Source organism: Asparagus officinalis, chromosome 10, assembly GCF_001876935.1.
Source record: "Asparagus officinalis chromosome 10, Aspof.V1, whole genome shotgun sequence".
NCBI classification, from domain to species: Eukaryota; Viridiplantae; Streptophyta; class Magnoliopsida; order Asparagales; family Asparagaceae; genus Asparagus; species Asparagus officinalis.
In genome coordinates, this window is record NC_033803.1 from 49,691,714 (window position 1) to 49,711,936 (window position 20,223).

General features: G+C 37.2%; 2 protein-coding genes and 1 pseudogene across 2 annotated transcripts; 1 reads left to right on the forward strand and 2 right to left on the reverse strand.

The window, feature by feature from the left end:
- LOC109825264 (DNA topoisomerase 3-beta-like) lies at window positions 102–1,420 on the forward strand. The gene is made up of 2 exons (XM_020392081.1): window positions 102–801; window positions 1,226–1,420. The coding sequence occupies exon 1, from the start codon at window positions 182–184 to the stop codon at window positions 767–769; it is 588 nt and encodes a 195-aa protein (XP_020247670.1). The 5' UTR covers window positions 102–181; the 3' UTR covers window positions 770–801; window positions 1,226–1,420.
- Window positions 1,414–2,092, reverse strand: LOC109825265 (annotated as a pseudogene).
- Window positions 8,126–11,018, reverse strand: LOC109825134 (histone H1oo-like). Its single transcript, XM_020391869.1, has 2 exons — window positions 10,847–11,018; window positions 8,126–9,630 (listed from the first exon to the last, which is right to left on the reverse strand). The coding sequence occupies exons 1-2, from the start codon at window positions 10,916–10,918 to the stop codon at window positions 8,374–8,376; spliced, it is 1,329 nt and encodes a 442-aa protein (XP_020247458.1). The 5' UTR covers window positions 10,919–11,018; the 3' UTR covers window positions 8,126–8,373.

Below are 20,223 nucleotides of genomic sequence, written 5' to 3' on the forward strand. Positions count from 1 at the left end.
TCTCTTTAGATTGTTTAAATAGATCGACTTTATTTTGAAGCAATGCAATTTGAAACCAGCTTACTGATGCAAGTAGATACTTGTTATTCATTTTAACAGTTCTTCTAACAGTTGTCATTTTCCTCAGCTTTACAAGGAAATCACATGTCCTTTGGATGGCTTTGAGCTCCTCCTCTTCTCCATGGCTGGCCCAGATGGAAAGTGTTTCCCACTCTGCCCCTATTGTTACAATAGCCCTCCATTTGAAGGGATCGATAAAGTCTTTGGTGCCCTAAAATTCAGTAGTGCAGGCAAACTAGGCAAAGGTGCTGGAATGCCCTGCTTCCTTTGCCCGCACCCAACTTGCCGCCATTCTTTGATAGCACAAGGTGTTTGTGCTTGCCCCGAGTGCAGTGGGACCCTTGTCCTTGACCCTGTAAGTGCACCCAAATGGAGGCTCTACTGCAATGTGTGCAATTGTATTGTTTCTCTTCCTCAGGGTGCACATAGGATCTCCACAACGGGTAAAAGGTGCCCGGACTGTGATTCGACCATAATTGAAGTGGACTTCAACAAGAAGACAACTCCACTAAGTGATGGAACTACTCTCTATGAGGGATGTATTCTATGTGATGAGCTATTACATTCTCTTGTGGAAATGAAGCATGGGAAGTCATTCTTTAGGCGTGGACGAGGTAGGGGAAGAGGAAGAGGTCGCGGCAGAGGAGGCCGCAGGGGTAGAGGAAGGGGTAAACATGAAGACCCAAAAATGAGTTTCCGAGATTTCTGAAGTAAAAAAACAAAGTTTCTGCTTATTTACCAGTAAGTCAATATTCTTCCACATGTTTATCATATATACCTTACCATGTGGCTAAGTGGCTTATATCGACCACTTTGGGAAATTTGATAAGAACAAGACTAAATGGTTCCATTAAGGGGTTAATTACGGATAGACTCCCGTACTTCTATTGTTATAGATAGACCTCCTGGTCCCTCTTAGTTTCATGTCAAGATTGGGCTTCAAGGATCGAAGTATACGAGCTTCGTAAACTGATTTACTTGCTATAAACTTGCATAATGATCGTCACAAACAATGAATTTAAAAGGGAAAACTAACAGAGTTGAGAATCCAGGTGATCTGTCTGCAACAATATGAGTAGAGGTGATCTATCCACAGTTAACCCCTTCTATAAATGGTATATTGAGTCGTCTCTGTTAGCTTGTCCTTACAATTTCTTTCCTTTAGCAGGAAACACGATAAAAGGGGTGGAATCATTCATGCCAGAAGTCCTAATCATGATCAGTGTAAAAATCAAAGATGTAATAGTTTTCCTCCACGGATATTTACATGCTTACTATTATATTGTTTTGCTTTGCAACACTCTTATTCTTCAGGGAATGAATGTATCATTGTTATTCCAACAACAGTAACGCTTCTTCACTGTATGCTACCTCTGTTCTTACTGTGTACAACACCCGTATCTCTGTTGGTTCTCCTTCACATCCAATTTCATCCCTTGAAGCGAAGACTTGATCACCAACGGCGGCGGTTCCTCACTTCCCTGAAGCGTTTTCCGACTAACCGTCTGGTAAATCCTCTCCAAAACTATCAGAAATGCTTTCTCAACATTGGTTGCATCCGATGCTGAGGTTTCCAAGAACAGTAACCTCTCTTTCTCCGCAATATCTTTTCCAGATTTAACTGATACAGCACAATGCAACTCAAGGTTGTACTTATTGCCGACGAGCATGATAACAGTGCTAGGGTCGGCATAAGCTCTGAGCTGATCAAGCCAGCGAGGGACACATTCGAAAGTGTCGGGATTGGTGATATTGTAGATGATCAGGGCGCCAAGTGCACCTCTGTAGTAAGCAGTGGTGATGGATCGGTAGCGTTCTTGTGCTGCAGTGTCCCATATCTGGGCTTTGACGAGCTTGTCATCGATGAGGATGGTTTTGTTCTGGAACTCGACGCCGTTGCTTGGTTATCCGGCCTGAATTCATTTTTCAAAAATGGTGACAGAAGTTGGGACTTGCCGACGGCAGAATTTCCAATAACCACTTTCTTGAACACAGTACATTTTCTTTCTGCTTGCTTATCTCTTTCATTAAATTATTGTTGATGTGGGTTTTATGCCAGTTGTGTGGTTGTTTATGTTATGTTCTCTGAGCTGTTGTTTTGGTGTCGATGGTTTGAATTTTTTAGTGAGTGATGGGGACCGTTGTTATTTGATTAGTATTTGAAAGCTATGGGCCATCAACTCTTTATGCTTCATGCTTGGGTTTACGTCATATCTGTAACCGAGAAATTTGGAGGGTAGGATTCTTCTTCCTGTATAAAACCAAATGGGTTCTAGATAAAGAAATAAATTATCTTTTTCTAGAAAATTTCCGGAAAGAAGTTAGGGTAGTCTTAAAAAATCAGAGAAATCTTATAATTTGCTTTGGATCAGAAATCACTACCACCATCTTTTTCTTTCGTGCTTCGCATGGGTTTATTATACGTAACGTATTAGTTTGTACATTCGGAGAAGATGTTGTCACAAACCATCACCAGCAGCACGCACTTCGAAGGAAGCCGTGCCTTGTAAACTTCAGCAACACGTTGTCATTATACTATACACGCTATAGAGCCGTACCACGCCGAGGGTAAGTTCGTCGCATATGATTCAAGCGATATTCTTATGTATAATGCACTGTACGTATTCTGAACCTTAATCCTAAATGTGTACCTTTCACGTAAACCAACTTTAAAATAGGGCAATTATTTGAAAATCACCTTCAAAACTTAATTTGTACATGACTAACTTTCAAGGAGGCTCTGGTTGCAATCAATCATCCTAACATGTTTTTTTTAATGAAATTTTAACTGAAATCCTCAAAATACCCTTAAAAAACTCATGTACTAAGCGAGTGAGTATTTTGAAAATTTTTCCAATTGATATTTAATCAATGTGGTTGATTGCAAGCGAAAGCCCCTTCCAAGATGTTTTCTATATAAATTTAAGGGTTAGTTACGAAAACCCCCCAAATAATATCATCCAACTGCAGAGAAACCCGCGTAATTCTATTTGTCACAAATAAATACTCTAGTTCTACTTGTTGCGAATAGACCCTTTAAAGGATTTTGTTTTTACTTTAAAAATCATTAAAAATATTTGAGGGGCTAGATAAACCCCATGTAATTCTATTAGTAAGAATAGATAGCCAATTGCTTTTTTTTAAAAAACTTTTTTAAGACTTGTAAAACTCCACTAATAGGATATATTGACGCTTGGCCAACACTAAGATGGTCCATTGGCAACAAGTAGAACTATAGGAGATCTATTTGCAACAAATAGAACTACATAAAATCTCTTTGCAATTGGGTGACACTACATGGGGCCTATTTGCAATTAACCCTTAAATTTAACTTTGAAGGTGGTTTTCATACAATCATCCTATTTTAAAGGCAGTTTCTATGGGGGGAAAAACCATCATAAATACATAAGATGTTACATAGCAGCCCGTTTGTATAGAATATCTTAACACCAAACATTCTATCAACAATTGTTTTATCCATAGAAATAGGAATTACTAATTACTCACATGCAAAATCTCATGAATCTATAACTAAATACCTCCCTCTACGAAGGAGGTTCATTTGCATACATCTATAAATGCAATACACGTCAAAAGATCACTATGAATACACCCATAACTGCATAATTCATTCACAAACAACTATTGGGCACAACAAAAATACATGAAGAAATACATGATGCGGTCAAAGAAACATTAAGTACGTGGCTATGGTCTCAAATCCCATAAATATAGAAAACAAGCATCATAAAATCCAGAAGCTAGTCACGTACATATATGGAAACAAGCAATGTCTGTAACCCTCAACTTTGCTCTCAAAAGACTTTCCTCAAATCTCTACACTTTTGAGAGCAAAGTTAGATAAGCTTTAGCAGATGAAGTTTGAATTGGGTAACAAAAGTAACCAGAGGATGTCACCAAGCAGTACATTACAATATCAAATCTTCCAAAATTACTGATAGTTCCTTAAAATATAGCCTAGAATATGACTGAAAGCTAGCAGGCTAGTATATAATTTAAGAAGAGAAATTCAGAAGTAATTGAAGAGATAGACATGCAGCAGCAGTCATCAAGAAGAGAAGGATGCAATTTTGAAGACCAGCAAGCAAATGTCATAATGCCTCGGGACCAAAAAAAAAGGAAAGATATCCTATTTTGAACTTGAAAGAGAGAGAGTATCAGATGGGCTGGTCAAGGGAAAAGAAATAGTATAGTTTCCCCTATTCTTAGATGGTAAAACATATTAAAATCCAGGAAGATATAAATGCAAGCAACAAGATTTAAGACACCCAACTCTTTGATACTTAGAATGGGAGCACCTAAACATCCAAAGGAAAAATGAACTCTCTTCAAGTAAAAAAAACAAGGATAAACATTGAAAGTTATACAGATAAATCAGAAAAAGACAGGTCTAAATGTCGAAAATAAGGGTGAATGTTCATCGAAAGTCGATATTATAATATACAAAGAGAAAGCAATGTGGGGCGGGCGATAAGGCATGTGCAAGCTACCGTTCAATAAGAATCAAAGGTCTCCTTGAAAATAACACAAGCAATCTGGGGCAGTAAGGCGGAACAGTAACTTTTTATTAAAAAAAAGTGTCCTGGTTCATTAGCGTTTGGCAACCGTGACGTTTTTGCCATTTCTGTTTTTTTTTTTCAAAAAAACAATTAAACGCGTTTGGCAACCGTGGCGTTTTTTTGACTTGGCCCTTTACAAAATCCAAAAATTAAACACTTTTCTCAAAACACCAAAAAGGTGTTTTGAGATTCTGTTTTTTCATCTAAGTCGCCGCCCGCTCCACCGCCGTTGCCACCCGCCCGTCGCCGGCCGCCCCCCCCCGCCGCTGTCGGCGCCGCTATATAATAATAACTATAAATGGTGTTTTCAAAACACTTTCGAAAAAGAAACACCATGGCATGATGTTTTTCTACAAAAACATAACAAAAAAATCACCATTATTACCAAACACACCTAATTATTCAATCATCAGCCTTCACTAGTATCATTAGTAACATAATGAATGCACATAGCTAGAAGCCTAGACCAACTAGGTCGAAATTAAACCTACATTACACAGGCCCACATTATGAAGATGAGATAGTGACATTGAGATACTAAAACATAATTAAAAGTACTCTTGTTCCTTTTTTTTTTGTTGTTGCTTAAGGCAACTAATAAGGATACAGAGAGATGTGAATCTTAGGACAAATTTTTAAAACCATCCGGTTTTGAAATTTATTCCCAAAAAAAGTCCCTTTTCAACCTTAATTACAAAAACAGACCTAGTTAGATGAAACTAGGTCTGTTTTAAAAAAAAAAATTCAAACTTCACGGGAGTTGAACTCCCGTGAAGTTTTTTCTCATAACAAAACTTCACGGGAGTTCAACTCCCGTGAAGTTTGAAATTTTTTTTTTCAAAAACCGACCACGACTCATTTCAACCTTAATTTCAAAAACCGACCCAGTTGGTTGAAACTGGGTCGGTTTTTGAAAAAAAAAATTTCAAACTTCACGGGAGTTGAACTCCCGTGAAGTTTTTTCTCATAACAAAACTTCACGGGAGTTCAACTCCCGTGAAGTTTGAAATTTTTTTTTTCAAAAACCGACCCAGTTTCAACCAACTGGGTCGGTTTTTGAAATTAAGGTTGAAATGGGTCGTTTTTTATAAATAAATTTTAAAAGGAGATGGTTTTGAAAATTTGTCCGTGAATCTTAATAAGTCATCCGCCAGTTGGTTAGAGCTTATAATCTAGCACCAAAAGAACGTAAGTCCTTTTTTGTGATAAAAATTTTACTAAAAATAAATATGATCATACAAACGAGGATGCTAAGCTTGTTAGAAATTAAGCCCATGTTGGATTGTAAAGCTTTTCTACCTCATCCACAACAATTAAAAAGATTTAACATTGAAATCATATACATTTTTTTCTACCAAACAGGTTTTTTTTGCAAACTATAGCTATGTATTCATAAAGGTAAGGAAGGTATGATTATCTCACAACATTTTCCGACAATGAGATATAAAATCGTTCATGATACTTTTCGATCTTTGCAAGTCTTTTGTGCAATTGTGTAACTCGTGAGTAACTCTTGGGGAATAAATATCATAAGCTCGTAAATAAATTGTTGGGGAATATATATTATTACTAGTACTTACTATTTACAACCTATGACATGAAATTAAGGTCCTGCGATAAGGGAGCTCTTTTTTACGTAGCAACGCTTTTTTATTTGCGTCTTTATTTGTTGTATCCACATGCCCACACTTCCATTTGCCCAAGGTTTTGTTCTACCATTCATCAATTGTTTACTGCCTTATGCAACTCTGTGGTCTCTACTTATGCTAGCAGCTAACCTGTTAATTTCTCTTAAATCCACGAGTTTGCCAATTGACTACTAACTTAATCCTTGTCACATAATTAAGTGGCAAAGATGGTTAGCATTCTGACCGTCGTGTAACATAGAATCAAAGTGCATATGATGATGTGTAAGGAACATCGAGGTGCCAAGTCAAGTGCATTATTGAAGCATAAGAGATTAAAGAGCAAGACATGGTGTATCAATTTCCTGACTCGGTCCAAGACAACTCTTTTATTCAAAATAATATTCATGTCTACATTTAGTTGCTATAAGTTTCTATAATAATTCTTATGTTATTCATGTTGAGGCTCATTATATGTGTGTATAAATTGTTTCTGAAGAAGAAAATGTGCAAATACAAAAAACCAAAGATTGAATTGGTTGTAATCACAAGTGATCCATGTACACAGTTTCTGAGGCAACCTCGAAATAATCACGTTGCATATTTTTAAGCGTGTGAACCCCTGATGAGAGGACTCAAAGATAACCACTGCCCAACCCTGATCATTAATTTGTTCGGAGATTACTTTTTGTTGATCATTGTATTACAATATTACAATTAAAAATATGATAGAAGCACAGAACGAAACTAAGGGGCTGTTTGGTTCGTTTCCTTGATATACAACCCTGATCATTAATTTGTTCGGAGATTACTTTTTGTTGATCATTGTATTACAATATTACAATTAAAAATATGATAGAAGCACAGAACGAAACTAAGGGGCTGTTTGGTTCGTTTCCTTGATATAGAGAAATACAATTCCATGTAAAAAAACACAAGTTTTGAGTTTTTCAAACTTTTCCAAGAAATAGATTGTTTTGCTTTGGTTCGCACATAAAAAATGGTGAGAAACCAATGTATTTACTTTTCTTGTGTTTGGTTCGCATAGAAAAAAAAAGGAAAACTTTTGTAAACAAAGCAAAGAAGGAAAAAAAATCTGATGTGGTAGAGTTTTCATCAATTTCACTTGGTTGGGAAAGGAAATCGAAGAGGGGAAAAAATCTTAGTTGGCGGCGATTTCAGCAAAGTTTTCCCTCTTCCATTCGAGCGAACCAAAGCGGCACTTAGTTGGCGGCGATTTCAGCAAAGTTTTCCCTCTTCCATTCGAGCGAACCAAAGCGGCACAAAGAAATGGACGGAAACAAACGAGCGAACCAAAGCGGCACAAAGAAATGGACGGAAACAAAAAAGCTGACGTGGAGGGCTAAAAATCTGAAGTGAAGGGGTTTTCTGAGTTTTCCACCCCTTATAATAGCGAACCAAACAGCCCCTAACAGAAATTAAGAATCAACTTCATCGAAGAAAGTCAGAAATGACCGAGATAACCAATGCAAATCCCAACTCTGATCATTAATTTGCTCAGAGATGACTTTTTGTTGACTACTGTATTACATATATATTAAAAATAAAAATATGATAGAAGCAAAGAATGAAAATAACTGAAATAAAGAATCAACTTCATCGAAGGAAGTAAGAAATCCGGCATGTCTAACAACAATGGTAAACGCGGCCTAATATAAAACAATTGATAAATTTCCACAAGATCTCTACCAATAATTGTTAAAAAAACGTGTCAAAGCTCAAAGCTCCAAGAATATGGAAAGCTAGAGAATAATATGAGACATTCCAAAAGATACCTTCAAATGGATTATAAAACATGCAGCACAATACAACTTGCGCGTAACAATACTATCTATCACATAACCACCAAAGAAAACCTTTCATCCCTGAAACTGGCACTAACTTGCATAAGAAGGTCACATAAAAGCACAAATTTGCGTCTGCAGATTGTTTGATTCAGCCAAGCTACAAGTTAACATACAACATGCCTCACAACTAATTCTAATTCAGTTCCCGCCTCTAAAAATCATTTCAAAGTTAATGGAAGCAGTAAAGACTAAAGAGATTATAGAACATAAAGCCCGCCATCTACAGAAGAGTTTGAAACATTACCTGGCATCTTCAGACATTGGAGCTTCAACCTTTGCTGGAACGCTATCGCTTGCACCATCCCCTGCTAGAACGCTATCGCTTGCACCATCCCCTGCTGGAACGCTATCACTTGCACCATCCAAAACTGCAACTGGAACTTTCTTTGGCCGTCCTCGCTTTCTTTTCTCACCCGAACCTGATGCAGCAGCAAGCTGGGCGCTTGCAGACTCTTTCTTTGGCCGACCTCGCTTTCTTTTCTCACCAGATGCCAACACTGTCGAAATTTTTGGCTTAACGGGAATAGAGTCACTTTTTGATGGGCGACCTCGTTTTCTTTTCTCACCCGATGAGGCAGAAGCGAGCTTCGGAGTTAAAGATTCTTTCTTTGGTCGACCTGGTTTCCTCTTCTCTTTCTTGGGCCGACCGGGCTTCCTCTTCTTAACAGATACTGGGTCAGATGAAAATTTCCTCGGCCGACCTCGCTTCTTACTCCCACTCAATTTCAAGGCTGAAGCAAGTTTTTTGGGCCGACCTGGCTTCTTCTTCTCAACCGATGAGTCAGATGAAAGTTTCCTTGGTCGACCTCGCTTCTTACTCCCACTCGATTTCAAGGCTGAATCAAGTTTTTTGGGACGACCTGGCTTCCACTTTAAAAGCAATACTGATTCAGAAGATAGTTTCTTTGGCCGACCTCGCTTCTTATTCTCACTTAATGGTAATGCAGAAGCAAGTTTCTTTGGACGACCTCGCATTTTTTTCTCACTCAATGACAAGGCAGAACCAAGTTTCTTTGGCCGACCTCGCTTTCCTTTCTCACCCAATGTATTTTCAGTGGTAGGTTTCAGCTTAACAGGTGATGACCCTTTCCTTGGACGACCACGCTTTCTCTTTCCGACCATTACCATTGACTTCATGGTTCTTGGCAAGAGGAGCTCTGTTGTGGATAACTTTTTCCTGGGTCGACCTGGTTTCCTTTTCTCACTTTGGGAACCAATTCCTTCTTGGGCTGGAAACTTTCTCGGTCGGCCCCTCTTCTTGGGACCACTGGTCACATTGTTATTGACAATATGTAGAGCTTCACCGAATTTAGAAAGCTTGTAAGATTTTCCCACCATTTGAAGAACCACATCCTTCTTGAGGCGGCCGAGGTGATGAGAAAGCAATGCATTGTGTTTAGAAGGTAAGTTATCATAGTTGGATGCAATGTACTTGGCAATTGCTTTCTTGCTTGATCCCTTCCGTTCCTTCAGTGATTGAATTGCCCTCACTATCATCTGTGAGAGGGGAAAATAAAGTTCAATGAATTCATGATCACTTCCATTAAATTGCTTCTTTTACTTCCCTTTTTCTCTTTAAAGGAGTAAGAATAAATAAAGGAGAGTTGTAAAAGAAAAAGCTAAATTAGAGAATTCATAAGAGAATTCCAAAATATTTCATTTATTTTAGGGTAGTCGCACTTAAACACCCAATATTTACCCCAGTTTTAACTTTGATAACGCAAAATTCCTCCCCATAAACCACCCAAAAGTGGAAGAAAGTTTATCTTTGGTAACCCCCCGTAAGTTGAAGATGACTACAAATAGATTCAAAGTACAGTTCTCATTCAAACTCTTGTAACTTAGCTTGTATCTTAGAACATAAATCTACGTTCCGCTTGCCACCAACAATTTTCTTCTTCTGATATTTTAAGTTATGCGTCCTCATTACCCCAAGCATTACTTTTATGATGTTTGCATAGTCCCAAAGTTGCTGAAATAGCTCTCCGTAGTCTCCTTCGATCATAATAATTGTCAAAACTGCTCTATGTAATCTCCTTTGACTATAGCAACTATTGATAATGGCGGTATTAAAGTTAGATTTGTTGAGGTTTAGAGGGTTTCTTTTTTTTTCTGGGGTAAACCTTGCGTTATTGAAGTGCAATTGACCTTTTTTTCACTTCAACCCCAGAAAAATAAACTTAAAAATTAAAAATAATTCAGTACATGGAACAAAAATGCTAATCGATTTCACTTTTTTGGGTATGTTGGATTGCATAGAACTAAATGGCAAAAGCCCCCCAAAAAATTCAAGGGGGCTATCATCATGCGCACTTCAGTAGGGCTGAAGGCAACCAAGCAACAAAAGAGGAAAACCTAGCATCACTTATCCTTACTTCTACAATCTATTAATGCTTCGAATTTGCCTCAACAAACACCAAATTAAATATAAATTAAGCATAAAAATACAAAAAGAAAAATGGGTTTTTCCTCATTTCACTTCCATAGCATATTACAACAACCAAACAACAAGTTGGAACAACACAGCATAATTTTTCCCATTCAACTCCATTTTAATTACAAACAAACAAGAAACTAGGTTAACAAAATAAAGACGAAGACAAAAAAGAAACGGGTTCTCAAATTCACACCTCAACAATAGATTTTAAGCTCAGAACGGAATAGAAATTAAATAAATAAAAAAGTAAATGCGAGATGAGGATGGAAATTTCACCTCTTTGTAAGGCGGGTGGTTTTGGGCTTTGGGTGGGGTGGCGTTGGGAGTGGCTGAAGCTACTACGGCCATCTTGATTTCCTTTGATTTTTCGTTTTGAAATTTTTAGGGTTTTGATTTGGGGATTTTTAAGGGGTGGGGAGAGTGCGTGAAAGTGTAAGAAAAAAAGGGAGACTTTGTGTTTTGGATAGAGTGATGTGAGCTGATAACCAACGGCTGAGATCACTTGGATTTTGTGCAAAATGGAAGTCACACGGATCGGTGAGCTGGAATTTCTGTAGGAATGATGAGAACCAACTACACTGAAGGGAAGGCTTTTTGCATATATACGCCCCCCGAGTTTATCGTATTTGCAAATTTCAGTGTTTTGCAATAAACCTCCACTAACTTTCAAAAGTACACTAACCTCCCAACAACTTTCAGCGATGTTAATCCCTAATAACTTTAAAATCACACTAAACTCATCATAACTTTTGCAAAAAAAAACACTTAAAGTTAACATTGTTACCTCTAGTTTGGCAGGTGCAACTCTTGTGACTTAAAAAGACTTAAAAATCCGTTAAATTATTAAAAAAAAAATCTCTCAATGTTCTTATATTTACAACCCTAAGCACAAAAAAATCTCGTATTTTGTCATTTTGTACTCCTCTTGCTCGCGTCCAGGTTGGGGTCCCATATAGCAATGATTCTTTTTTGTTTTTTATGAAATTGTCCTTCAACGCCTTTTTTATCTTTTTTTTTAAGTATTTACTTATGAGGGTTATCTGCAAAACACAACATTATTGGGAATTTTTTATAGCTCCAAAAATTATTGGGGGTTTGGTGTGGTTTTGAAAGTTATTAGGGGTCTACTATAAAATGCTAAAAGTTCTTAGAAGTATGGTGTGATTATGAAAGTTATTAGCGGCTTACTGCAAAATGCTAAAATTTTTCAAGGTTCACTAATGTTTGGTAAATTTCCAATTAAACTACTTTTCAAGTCATTTTAAAAAGTTAGGATTCTCCGACTCATGAAGAATTAGCTTATAAGTTCACCTAGGGTTGTCCATCCGGCCCGGCCCGGCTCAGGAAACCGGGCCCGGGCCGGGCAAAACCCAAGCCCGGACCTGGGCCCGGGTGGTCCGGGCCGGGCCCGGGCCTGAGCGGGCCGGACACCGGGCCGGCCCGGTTTGATTTTTTTTTTTTAAATTTTATTTTATTTTTATTTTTTTTAAAATTTTAACAAAACCATAAATCATAAATTATTATAAAAAATGTCATAAATTTAATTAATAACTTGAAATGAAATGACATAAATTACAAGTACAAAAAATGATAAAAATAACTTCTTTATTAATAATCGGTAAATCCTTTACAAGTATAAATTTATTTCGAAATTCGTCGCATCACAAGAGATGAGTACATCCCAACTGGGTTGGCACCTACTCACCCATATCATTATCATTTGTAACTTTTTTCGAAATAATTTAATTCAGATTTAAAGCTAAGAAATAAAAATTATAATTTTATGAATATTATCTAATCATTATATCTATCTGCTAGTCCCAACTCTTCAAATTTATCTTCAATCATAGCAATCCGTTCGATGCTTTGTGTTCGCTTCTCGTATCTCCACCAATCCTGTAAGCACATCACCGCTTGTACAGTATACGGATCTAAGCATGTCCTGTGGTCGTCGATCAAACGTCCTGCTGTGCTGAAAGCGGATTCCGAGGCTACAGTCGAAACCTGCACTGATAGTAAGTCACGAACCATGGTGGAAAGTATAGGATATGAAACTGATCCATATACTTTCCACCATTGCAAAATATCTAAAGCATTTCCTTGACATTTAACTAAGGAAGCAGATAAATATTCATCTATTTCAGAAACCTCTAATCCTGATGAAGTTCCAGATCCACCAGTTAGTTCAGCTACCATTGCATACCTATCAAAACTTACACTTTTACCTCGACCTGTGCTCGAAGCTGAAGGTGCCGAAGCTGAAGACTGTTGTGTAGCTACACCATATCTAGCTGCATACTCATCATATAAGGTTTGAAAATAATTTCTAATAGCTAAATGATGAGTAGTACCAGTAAGGGTGGATCCATCATCTAAGTCTATAATCTGTCCACCATACAATGATTGTAACAAACTTCGAAGGCCAATATCCTTCAAGCATGGATCAATAAGAACACCAATACCAAAAATATGAGGAATAGGCCTAAAATACTTATTAAATTTACTCTCCATTTGAAAAATTATATTTCCAAAAGTATCATCCATACGATATTTTGCAAAAAATTTTTGAATATTTAAAATTTGTAAAGCAGCTAAAGTAATAGTTGGATAATAACAACCAGATAATAACATAGTAGCATCATAAAAAACTTGTAACATCTCATTTAATTTACATATAACTGTCCATTCATCTTCAGTTATTCCATAAGCACTACCAGAGCTAGAACTAGAAGCATAAAAATTTATAAAATCATTTATAATTTCTTTATATTCTATTGCTACAGATAACATTGCATAGGTGGAATTCCACCTATGGTCAACATCTTTTGGAATTAGTCTAGGCTTATAATTTTTTCTTTTACAACATTGTTTCCATCTTTTAATTCTCATTTCAGAAGCATTATGCATATTAGCAACTGTTCTAACTTTTTCTATCATGGGTTTAATTTCAGAAAATACACTTTGAACAATTAAATTTAAAATATGACAGATACATCTAACATGAAAAAGCTCACCATGACATGGCAATGACAAAGTTATTTTCAGAAAATCAACAGCTACATTATTATTACTTGCATTATCTAGTGAAAGAGTAAATATTCTTTGATCAATTTCTAGTTTCGTAAGTTCTTCAACAATTAAATTTGCAACATTAATACCAGTGTGTGACTCTTCAATTGCAATAAAAGAAACAACTCTTTTAAACATTTTCCAACTTTCATCAATCCAGTGTGCTGTTATACATAAATAACCAGTTTGCACTCTAGATGACCAAATATCAGAAGTTAAAGAAAATTTGCAGTTTAAATTTTTAAAATAAGAAATTATTTTTCCCTGTTCCTCAACATAATATTTTAAAATATCACGTTGACAGGTTTGACGAGAAAATTTTGTAAATGCAGGATAAAAACCATCTCTAAACATATCTTCAAATTCATCATCTTCTACTAATTTAAAAGGAAGGTTTTTAAGAACAATAAAGCTGATTACGCATTTTCGGGCTCGGGCAGCGTCATAATTCCAACTGCCGAGGGTACCTGAAGAGGATGATTGGGAAAGCATAGACTGCCGGATATCACCTTGTAGATTTTGGACTTTGTTGTGTTTTTAATATGCCGTTTGAGATGGTTGGTGCCGCTCTTATGATGAGCTTTGAATATCTGGCCGCACAACGCACATTTCGCATTCTGAGAGATGGTCCTACCGTGTTCATCCTTGGTTACGTCTATCTTCTCAAAAAAATTCCATACATCAGACCTCGGCCTTTTTGGAGCTCTTGGTGCCGTAGATTCGTCGCCACCAGATTCAGGATTAACACAGGTAGGATGAGGAGTTGTTGTAGGAGGACTCATCTCTGGATCAGTAGGAGATGCATGTTGCTCTTCATAATCAGACCCGGAAGCCATTTGTTGGAAGTATTAGAAAATACAAAAGATTATAGGATAGTATATTAGTATGAGATGGTATAAGAGAGTAGTAGAGAGAGAAATAGATGAGTTTTGTTGTGAGGAAATGAATTGAAACCCCCACCCCCTCTATTTATAGAAGCAGCCCCCTAGGTAAATGACCAAAAAACCCTCGAAAAATAGCCATTTTTTAACCGTTTTAAGGGGCAAAACGGTCAAAAGATCAAATCTGGCCGTTAGGCCAGATTTGACCCGAGCCGGGCCGGGCCAGCCCGGCCCGGCCCGGCCATTCGAAGCCCCAGTGCCCAATTTGGGCACTGTTCCGGGCCCGGGCCGGGCCTGGACAGGGCTCGTCAACGGCGACCCGGGCTCGGGCCCGGACCCGGGTTTTGCCCAGGTTTCCGGGCCCGGGCACGACCGGGCCGGGCCCGGGCCGGACACCGGGCCAGGCCCGGGCTCCGGGCTTTTTGGACACCCCTAAGTTCACCTAGTAAACCAATGCGTGACCAAGCAAAGGATTTTTCTATCCATACAATTTTTTCGTATAAAAGTCAAAAAACACATAAAGCCACCATAGCTTTATAAAGGGATTGAAAATAAGCTTTTTCCAGACAACCTCTAAAGGGTCATGTTTAGGTTTGTATTGATTAGCAATATATATAATCACTTATTAACAATATCTTCAGCTTTATTATATTATAGCAAGAGTAGATCTAGTTTGAGAAAAGTGATGTTATGTGACACGTTTTTACTCAAGGACTAGAAGTTCACCCCACTTGAAAACCCCTCCCTCTAACAAGTTTACCACTAACGAACTTTGATGTACCCACTTGAAAACCCACAGGATCTCTCCCGTGTTCTTATCAACCTAATTCCACTAAAAAAACTAATACTGCAACGCAAGTTGTGATCCTACTGATTACTTTTCAGCAATGATTGTACCAAGTTCATTTTGATAGACAGTTTAACAGTCTTTCATGTTCTTGTTAACTTACCCAATAAATGAAAGAATTCTTTCTAGAAACCATCTTTTAATAAGGTAATTATATAAGAACCATATTTGAATGTTAAGTTATACATAAATCATCTTTAAAGTGGGTTTGTACAGCAATCAACCTCCTCCTAGCCAAAATTTTCACTAAAACATCAAAAATATATTTAAAAACTCACATATAAGTCATGGTGATTCATTTTGATAATGTTTATCTCCACTTCGGATATAAGTTGCGTGCCTTGAGCAATGTTATTTGATTAGGATGTGGTTGATTACTTTTTTAGCGAAAATTTGACTCAAAAGTGGTTGATTGCAACAAAAACATACTTTAAAAAAAATTCACATATAAATTAACATTAAAAAGTGGTTTCTGTATTATTATCTTATTTTAAGCTGTTTCCTAGAAAGGAGAAACCTAAAAAGAAAAATCCTCTACTTAGACTATATTGTTTCTAACATCTTACCTTAAGGGTGTTCGGTTCAATTTCTATAAAAAATAGGAGAAGAAAAACACCCAAAAAAGTAGATTTCTTTGTATCTCTATAAAAAAATTATAGGAAAAGTGTTGAGAACTCAAAAAGTATAAATTTTCTTGTTTCTTGTACTTTCGTTGTTAGGTTCAAAATAAGAAATTTGACCCATTACTTTATAAAAATAGCAAGATTTTTTTTTCTTTTGTTTGGTTGCATATGAAAAATTTATAAGAAAGTTTTATTAATCTTATTCATCACTTAACAATAGCTAGTTTAGCAGTTATTTTAATAGCCAGTTTGGCATCCTCAAATCGTATAAAACTCATCTATCCTCAACTATCCATGAACACATTTTTTGCGAAATTAAAAAAATATGAGTAAGAATGTTAGAGACATCGATGAATCTTCAAGTGCACAAAATTCAAAGGTAAGTACTTCGTTTTAAAAAAACTAAAAATTCTTCTGCTATTTTCCCAATGTCAAATTACTTGGTTTTTTGTAATCAGCGTGCGCGGGAACTACCACAGAAACAAACATATGAGGAATTTTTTTATATATAGATGAAAATCAAAAGCGTGATGAGATGTGTGATGTAATGGAAGTAGCTGAAATAATGCTAAGAACCAATGCTTTAAAAGTTAGAGATCAAAACGGGTGGTGGAAGTATCCCCACTGCAACAATATCCCCTACAATATTTGGAACATGAATGATCTATTAACTCACGCACATGATGTTGGTTACAATGGCACTGCGCCCAATATGGCTAAGGAGGGGATTGGCCAGCATCATGGACTAGAAGTTTATCTACAATGATTAGATAGAAATCAATGATCTAAAAAAAATTTATACAACTTTAGTATTTTCATGTCCTACTTTGATATTTTCATGTGCTAAGTTAGATCAGATATTGATCTTTTTTCATAATTGATTGCCTCAACCGAAAATTACAAGTTCAACATAGATTGCATTCTAATAACACATTAAAGAATGTCTTATATTATTATGAATATTGTAAAGTATTTTACAATCTTATTTAGTTGACTGTTATGGTATTTTTAATCACCAAAGTGTGACCCTTTGCCATTAAGGGATAGGTGTACTTTTGCATGCAATGCCCCATTCAAATTGACGGCTAGAGACTAGCAAGGATTCCAACTCAACCAACCCGTCGAGTCGACATCTCCTTATGTCGACATGAATGGCGGTGCTAGTCAACCCTCTTATCAAAGACGACTCGCAACGAGCCCACTCGACCAATTATTCAACGCTTCACGAGGATGACTCAAAAGACGTTACTTCTCGGCAAAGCTAGAGGACGACTTCAGTCTCGAGCCTCTCCCGCTGACACCATATCGACGTTGCATTTAATGCTTGATAGGTGTCATCATGCCTCTAGCCCTGATAGTCTTCATGACTCATCGGACCACGTCAGCACCGTCATACCTCATATCATGTCTCATTTAATGTTGATGTGATCTCTTTTTCAATCGCCAGCCGGCACCTGTAAAGTAGGTGTTGACACAACCGCCAACCCATACTTCTTCACCGTCACCCTGTGCTCGGCTGAAGTATCAATTCTACCCTTATACCATCAGTATAAATAAGATGTACTATTCTAACATAAAGCTTCTTGGGGGGAAGGCTTGTTTGCTTCTTCCAGATCTAATCTCAGATTTAAGTAATATCTACAAATTATACTGCACACACAAGAACTCTCACAGTTTATTTTCTCCACTCAAGTTTACCAGCTGACTTGATCATTGGAGGAACTACGAGGGAACCAGTCCCTGTTCTCTCACGAGTTTTTACTTATGCAGGCTTCAGCTACTCAACTCAGAACCATATATTCGGAGAAGGAAGCGACCCATCATCAACTTTACCCCCATCCAACCATTTTAATTGACTGTATAATCATTTAACATCAGCAGTTTAGTGTCCACCGTGAGGCTACTTTCTTTTTCGAGAAAGCATGTTTGGTTCTGTGTATGGGTCTGATCAACCTCACTCTGTAAAACCATACCAGAGCTACGTTACTTGAGCTCAGATTGAAGAAACAACTCATCAGATTTCTTAATCTTTCCAATAGCAATTCACTACCTTTACTAGAGAACTTCTCAGCCAGCTTCCACAGCCGCAACGAGCTGCCTCAGCTGTCCTCCCACCTTTTGGAAACCTACGGTTAGAGATTCACCCTCCTTCCAGAGCACAGCAAGTAGTCCCGCCTTGGACTCCTCATGTCGTTGCCAATCAGTTGAGGGATCGCGTTGAGTACGCAACCCCACCACTTCATCGGTCGACTTGCCTTGGAGAGCCTCGTTGACATCTTCTCTCTCATTAAGAAATCAGCGACGAGAGTCCTAGCCTTGGTCACATTAGGGATCGCACTAAGGGATTAGTCTTTAAGACTCTCCCCTATCACCGGGCCTCTAGATACGATCGGTTGTACAGACCGGTCACAGAAGCCATTAGGGGGGGGGGATACCCCTCTTTTAGATGACCTCATGAATTTCCAATGTGAGAAGTTTAAGATGCTTCATGTAGAGAAAATACAGAGGCAAAGGAGATCCATGAGAGCACATGTAGAAATCTTCCTGAGTCCCCTCCCCTAGCTTCAATACAGAGAAAGTTTCTCATTGTGACGATCAACTACTTCACCAAATGGATTGAAGCCGAACCACCATCTAGAGATCAACGATCAAAGACCCATCCTCCTCCTGGAACGCAGCAATCAGTCCCACTTCGGACTCCTCACTTTGTTGCCAAGTGACCGAGTGGATTACTTTAATGCATGAGATGAGATGGTAATCAACTTGATCATCAGGATGAAAATAGGGATGTATGATACCATTCATGTCAAGATTATCAAACTCAACAGAGTTTTTGATCATCAGGATGAAAATAGGGATGTATGATACCATTCATGTCAAGATTATCAAACTCAACAGAGTTTGGATTTGGCTAAGAAGAATCAACACAATCATGTTCCTTAACAAAATTTGGATTTCCAAAAACTTAATGCGGCATAAACATATATCAAAAAGGTTGCAAGTGCACAACCGTGTTAAGGTATAGTATAAAGATATCGATCCCACGAGGAAGGTATTTTTGTAGGAGAAAATATAAAATCGGTTCTTATGTTGTGTGCGTGACAAATAGGAGTGATGAGTGAATGTGATTATGGAGAGATAATGAGAGTGATAATGATCAATAAGGTGAGAAGGAAAAATGAATAAAATCAAGAAACAAAAATAAAAAAATCAAGAATGAAGAATAAAATTCAAGAATAAAAGAAAATGCAAGAAATTAAAGATGGTGGATTCAATTATAGATATGGGTAATCTAAAATTGAACCCACTTATTAGAAAATGGTGATTTCCTAGAGGGTTCTAGCCTAAAGGTGAATCAAACAAAATAAAAATAAATAAAAAGAAAAACTAAACCCAAGAGAGTTCTAGCCTCAAGGTGAATAGTACAAGAAATTAAAATCTAACTATAAAATAAATTACAAAATTTAAACTACAGAATAAATTGTAAGAATTAAATGTAAGAAAATAAATCTACTCTATAAGTATGAAATAAATCTAAGGCAAGAGGGTTCTAGCCTCTTGGCTATTTAACAAGAAAATAAAATCTAACTATAAGCATAGAAATAAATCTAAACTAATAAGCAATAAAAAAGAAATAAAAGAGAAAAAGAAAAGAAATGCAAACCTCTAAACAATTCTTCATCTCCATCTTCATCATCCAACAAAGAGAAGAAATATTTAAAGTGGTAAAAAAATTATTATTATTAATTATAATAAAAAGTTACAAATTTGGAAGGCCTTCTCAATTAAGAGTAGCCATCCTCTCTAAAAGGAGTTACAAAAATTTTTACACCTCTAACCCCTCACTCTCTACCCCTATTTATAGTAAACATCAATAAATGTGAGCTCTTGGATTAAAATCTTATCCAAAACCATCAAAAACCAGCCCTTAATTCGTAACAGAATTGTCAGTATCGATGCCAGCATCGATACTGGCATCGATGTCGGCATCGATGCCAGCATCGATGCTGGTATTGATGCCCTATCAAATTTCTGCCTTCACGGATGGCTTCGTCTCGTCGAGATAGGTGATTTTCATATATTATATGTTAAATTCCGCCTTCCGGATTGAGAGATATCGTTATTTCTTTACGACCAACCATATTGAATATAAATTTTTTCATATTTGATTTTTTTATTTTCTCCGGCTTCTACAGGCTACTCGGCTTGATTCTGGGCTTGGGCTTTTTGACT

Bases quoted from the DNA above. Each gene is read 5' to 3' on its own strand.
- LOC109825134 (XM_020391869.1), bottom strand. From the start codon at position 10,918: ATGGCCGTAGTAGCTTCAGCCACTCCCAACGCCACCCCACCCAAAGCC. The intron at 9,631-10,846 runs GTGAAATTTCCA...CCCCTCTCACAG, and splicing joins ACCACCCGCCTTACAAAGAG to ATGATAGTGAGGGCAATTCA.
- LOC109825264 (XM_020392081.1), top strand. From the start codon at position 182: ATGGCTGGCCCAGATGGAAAGTGTTTCCCACTCTGCCCCTATTGTTAC.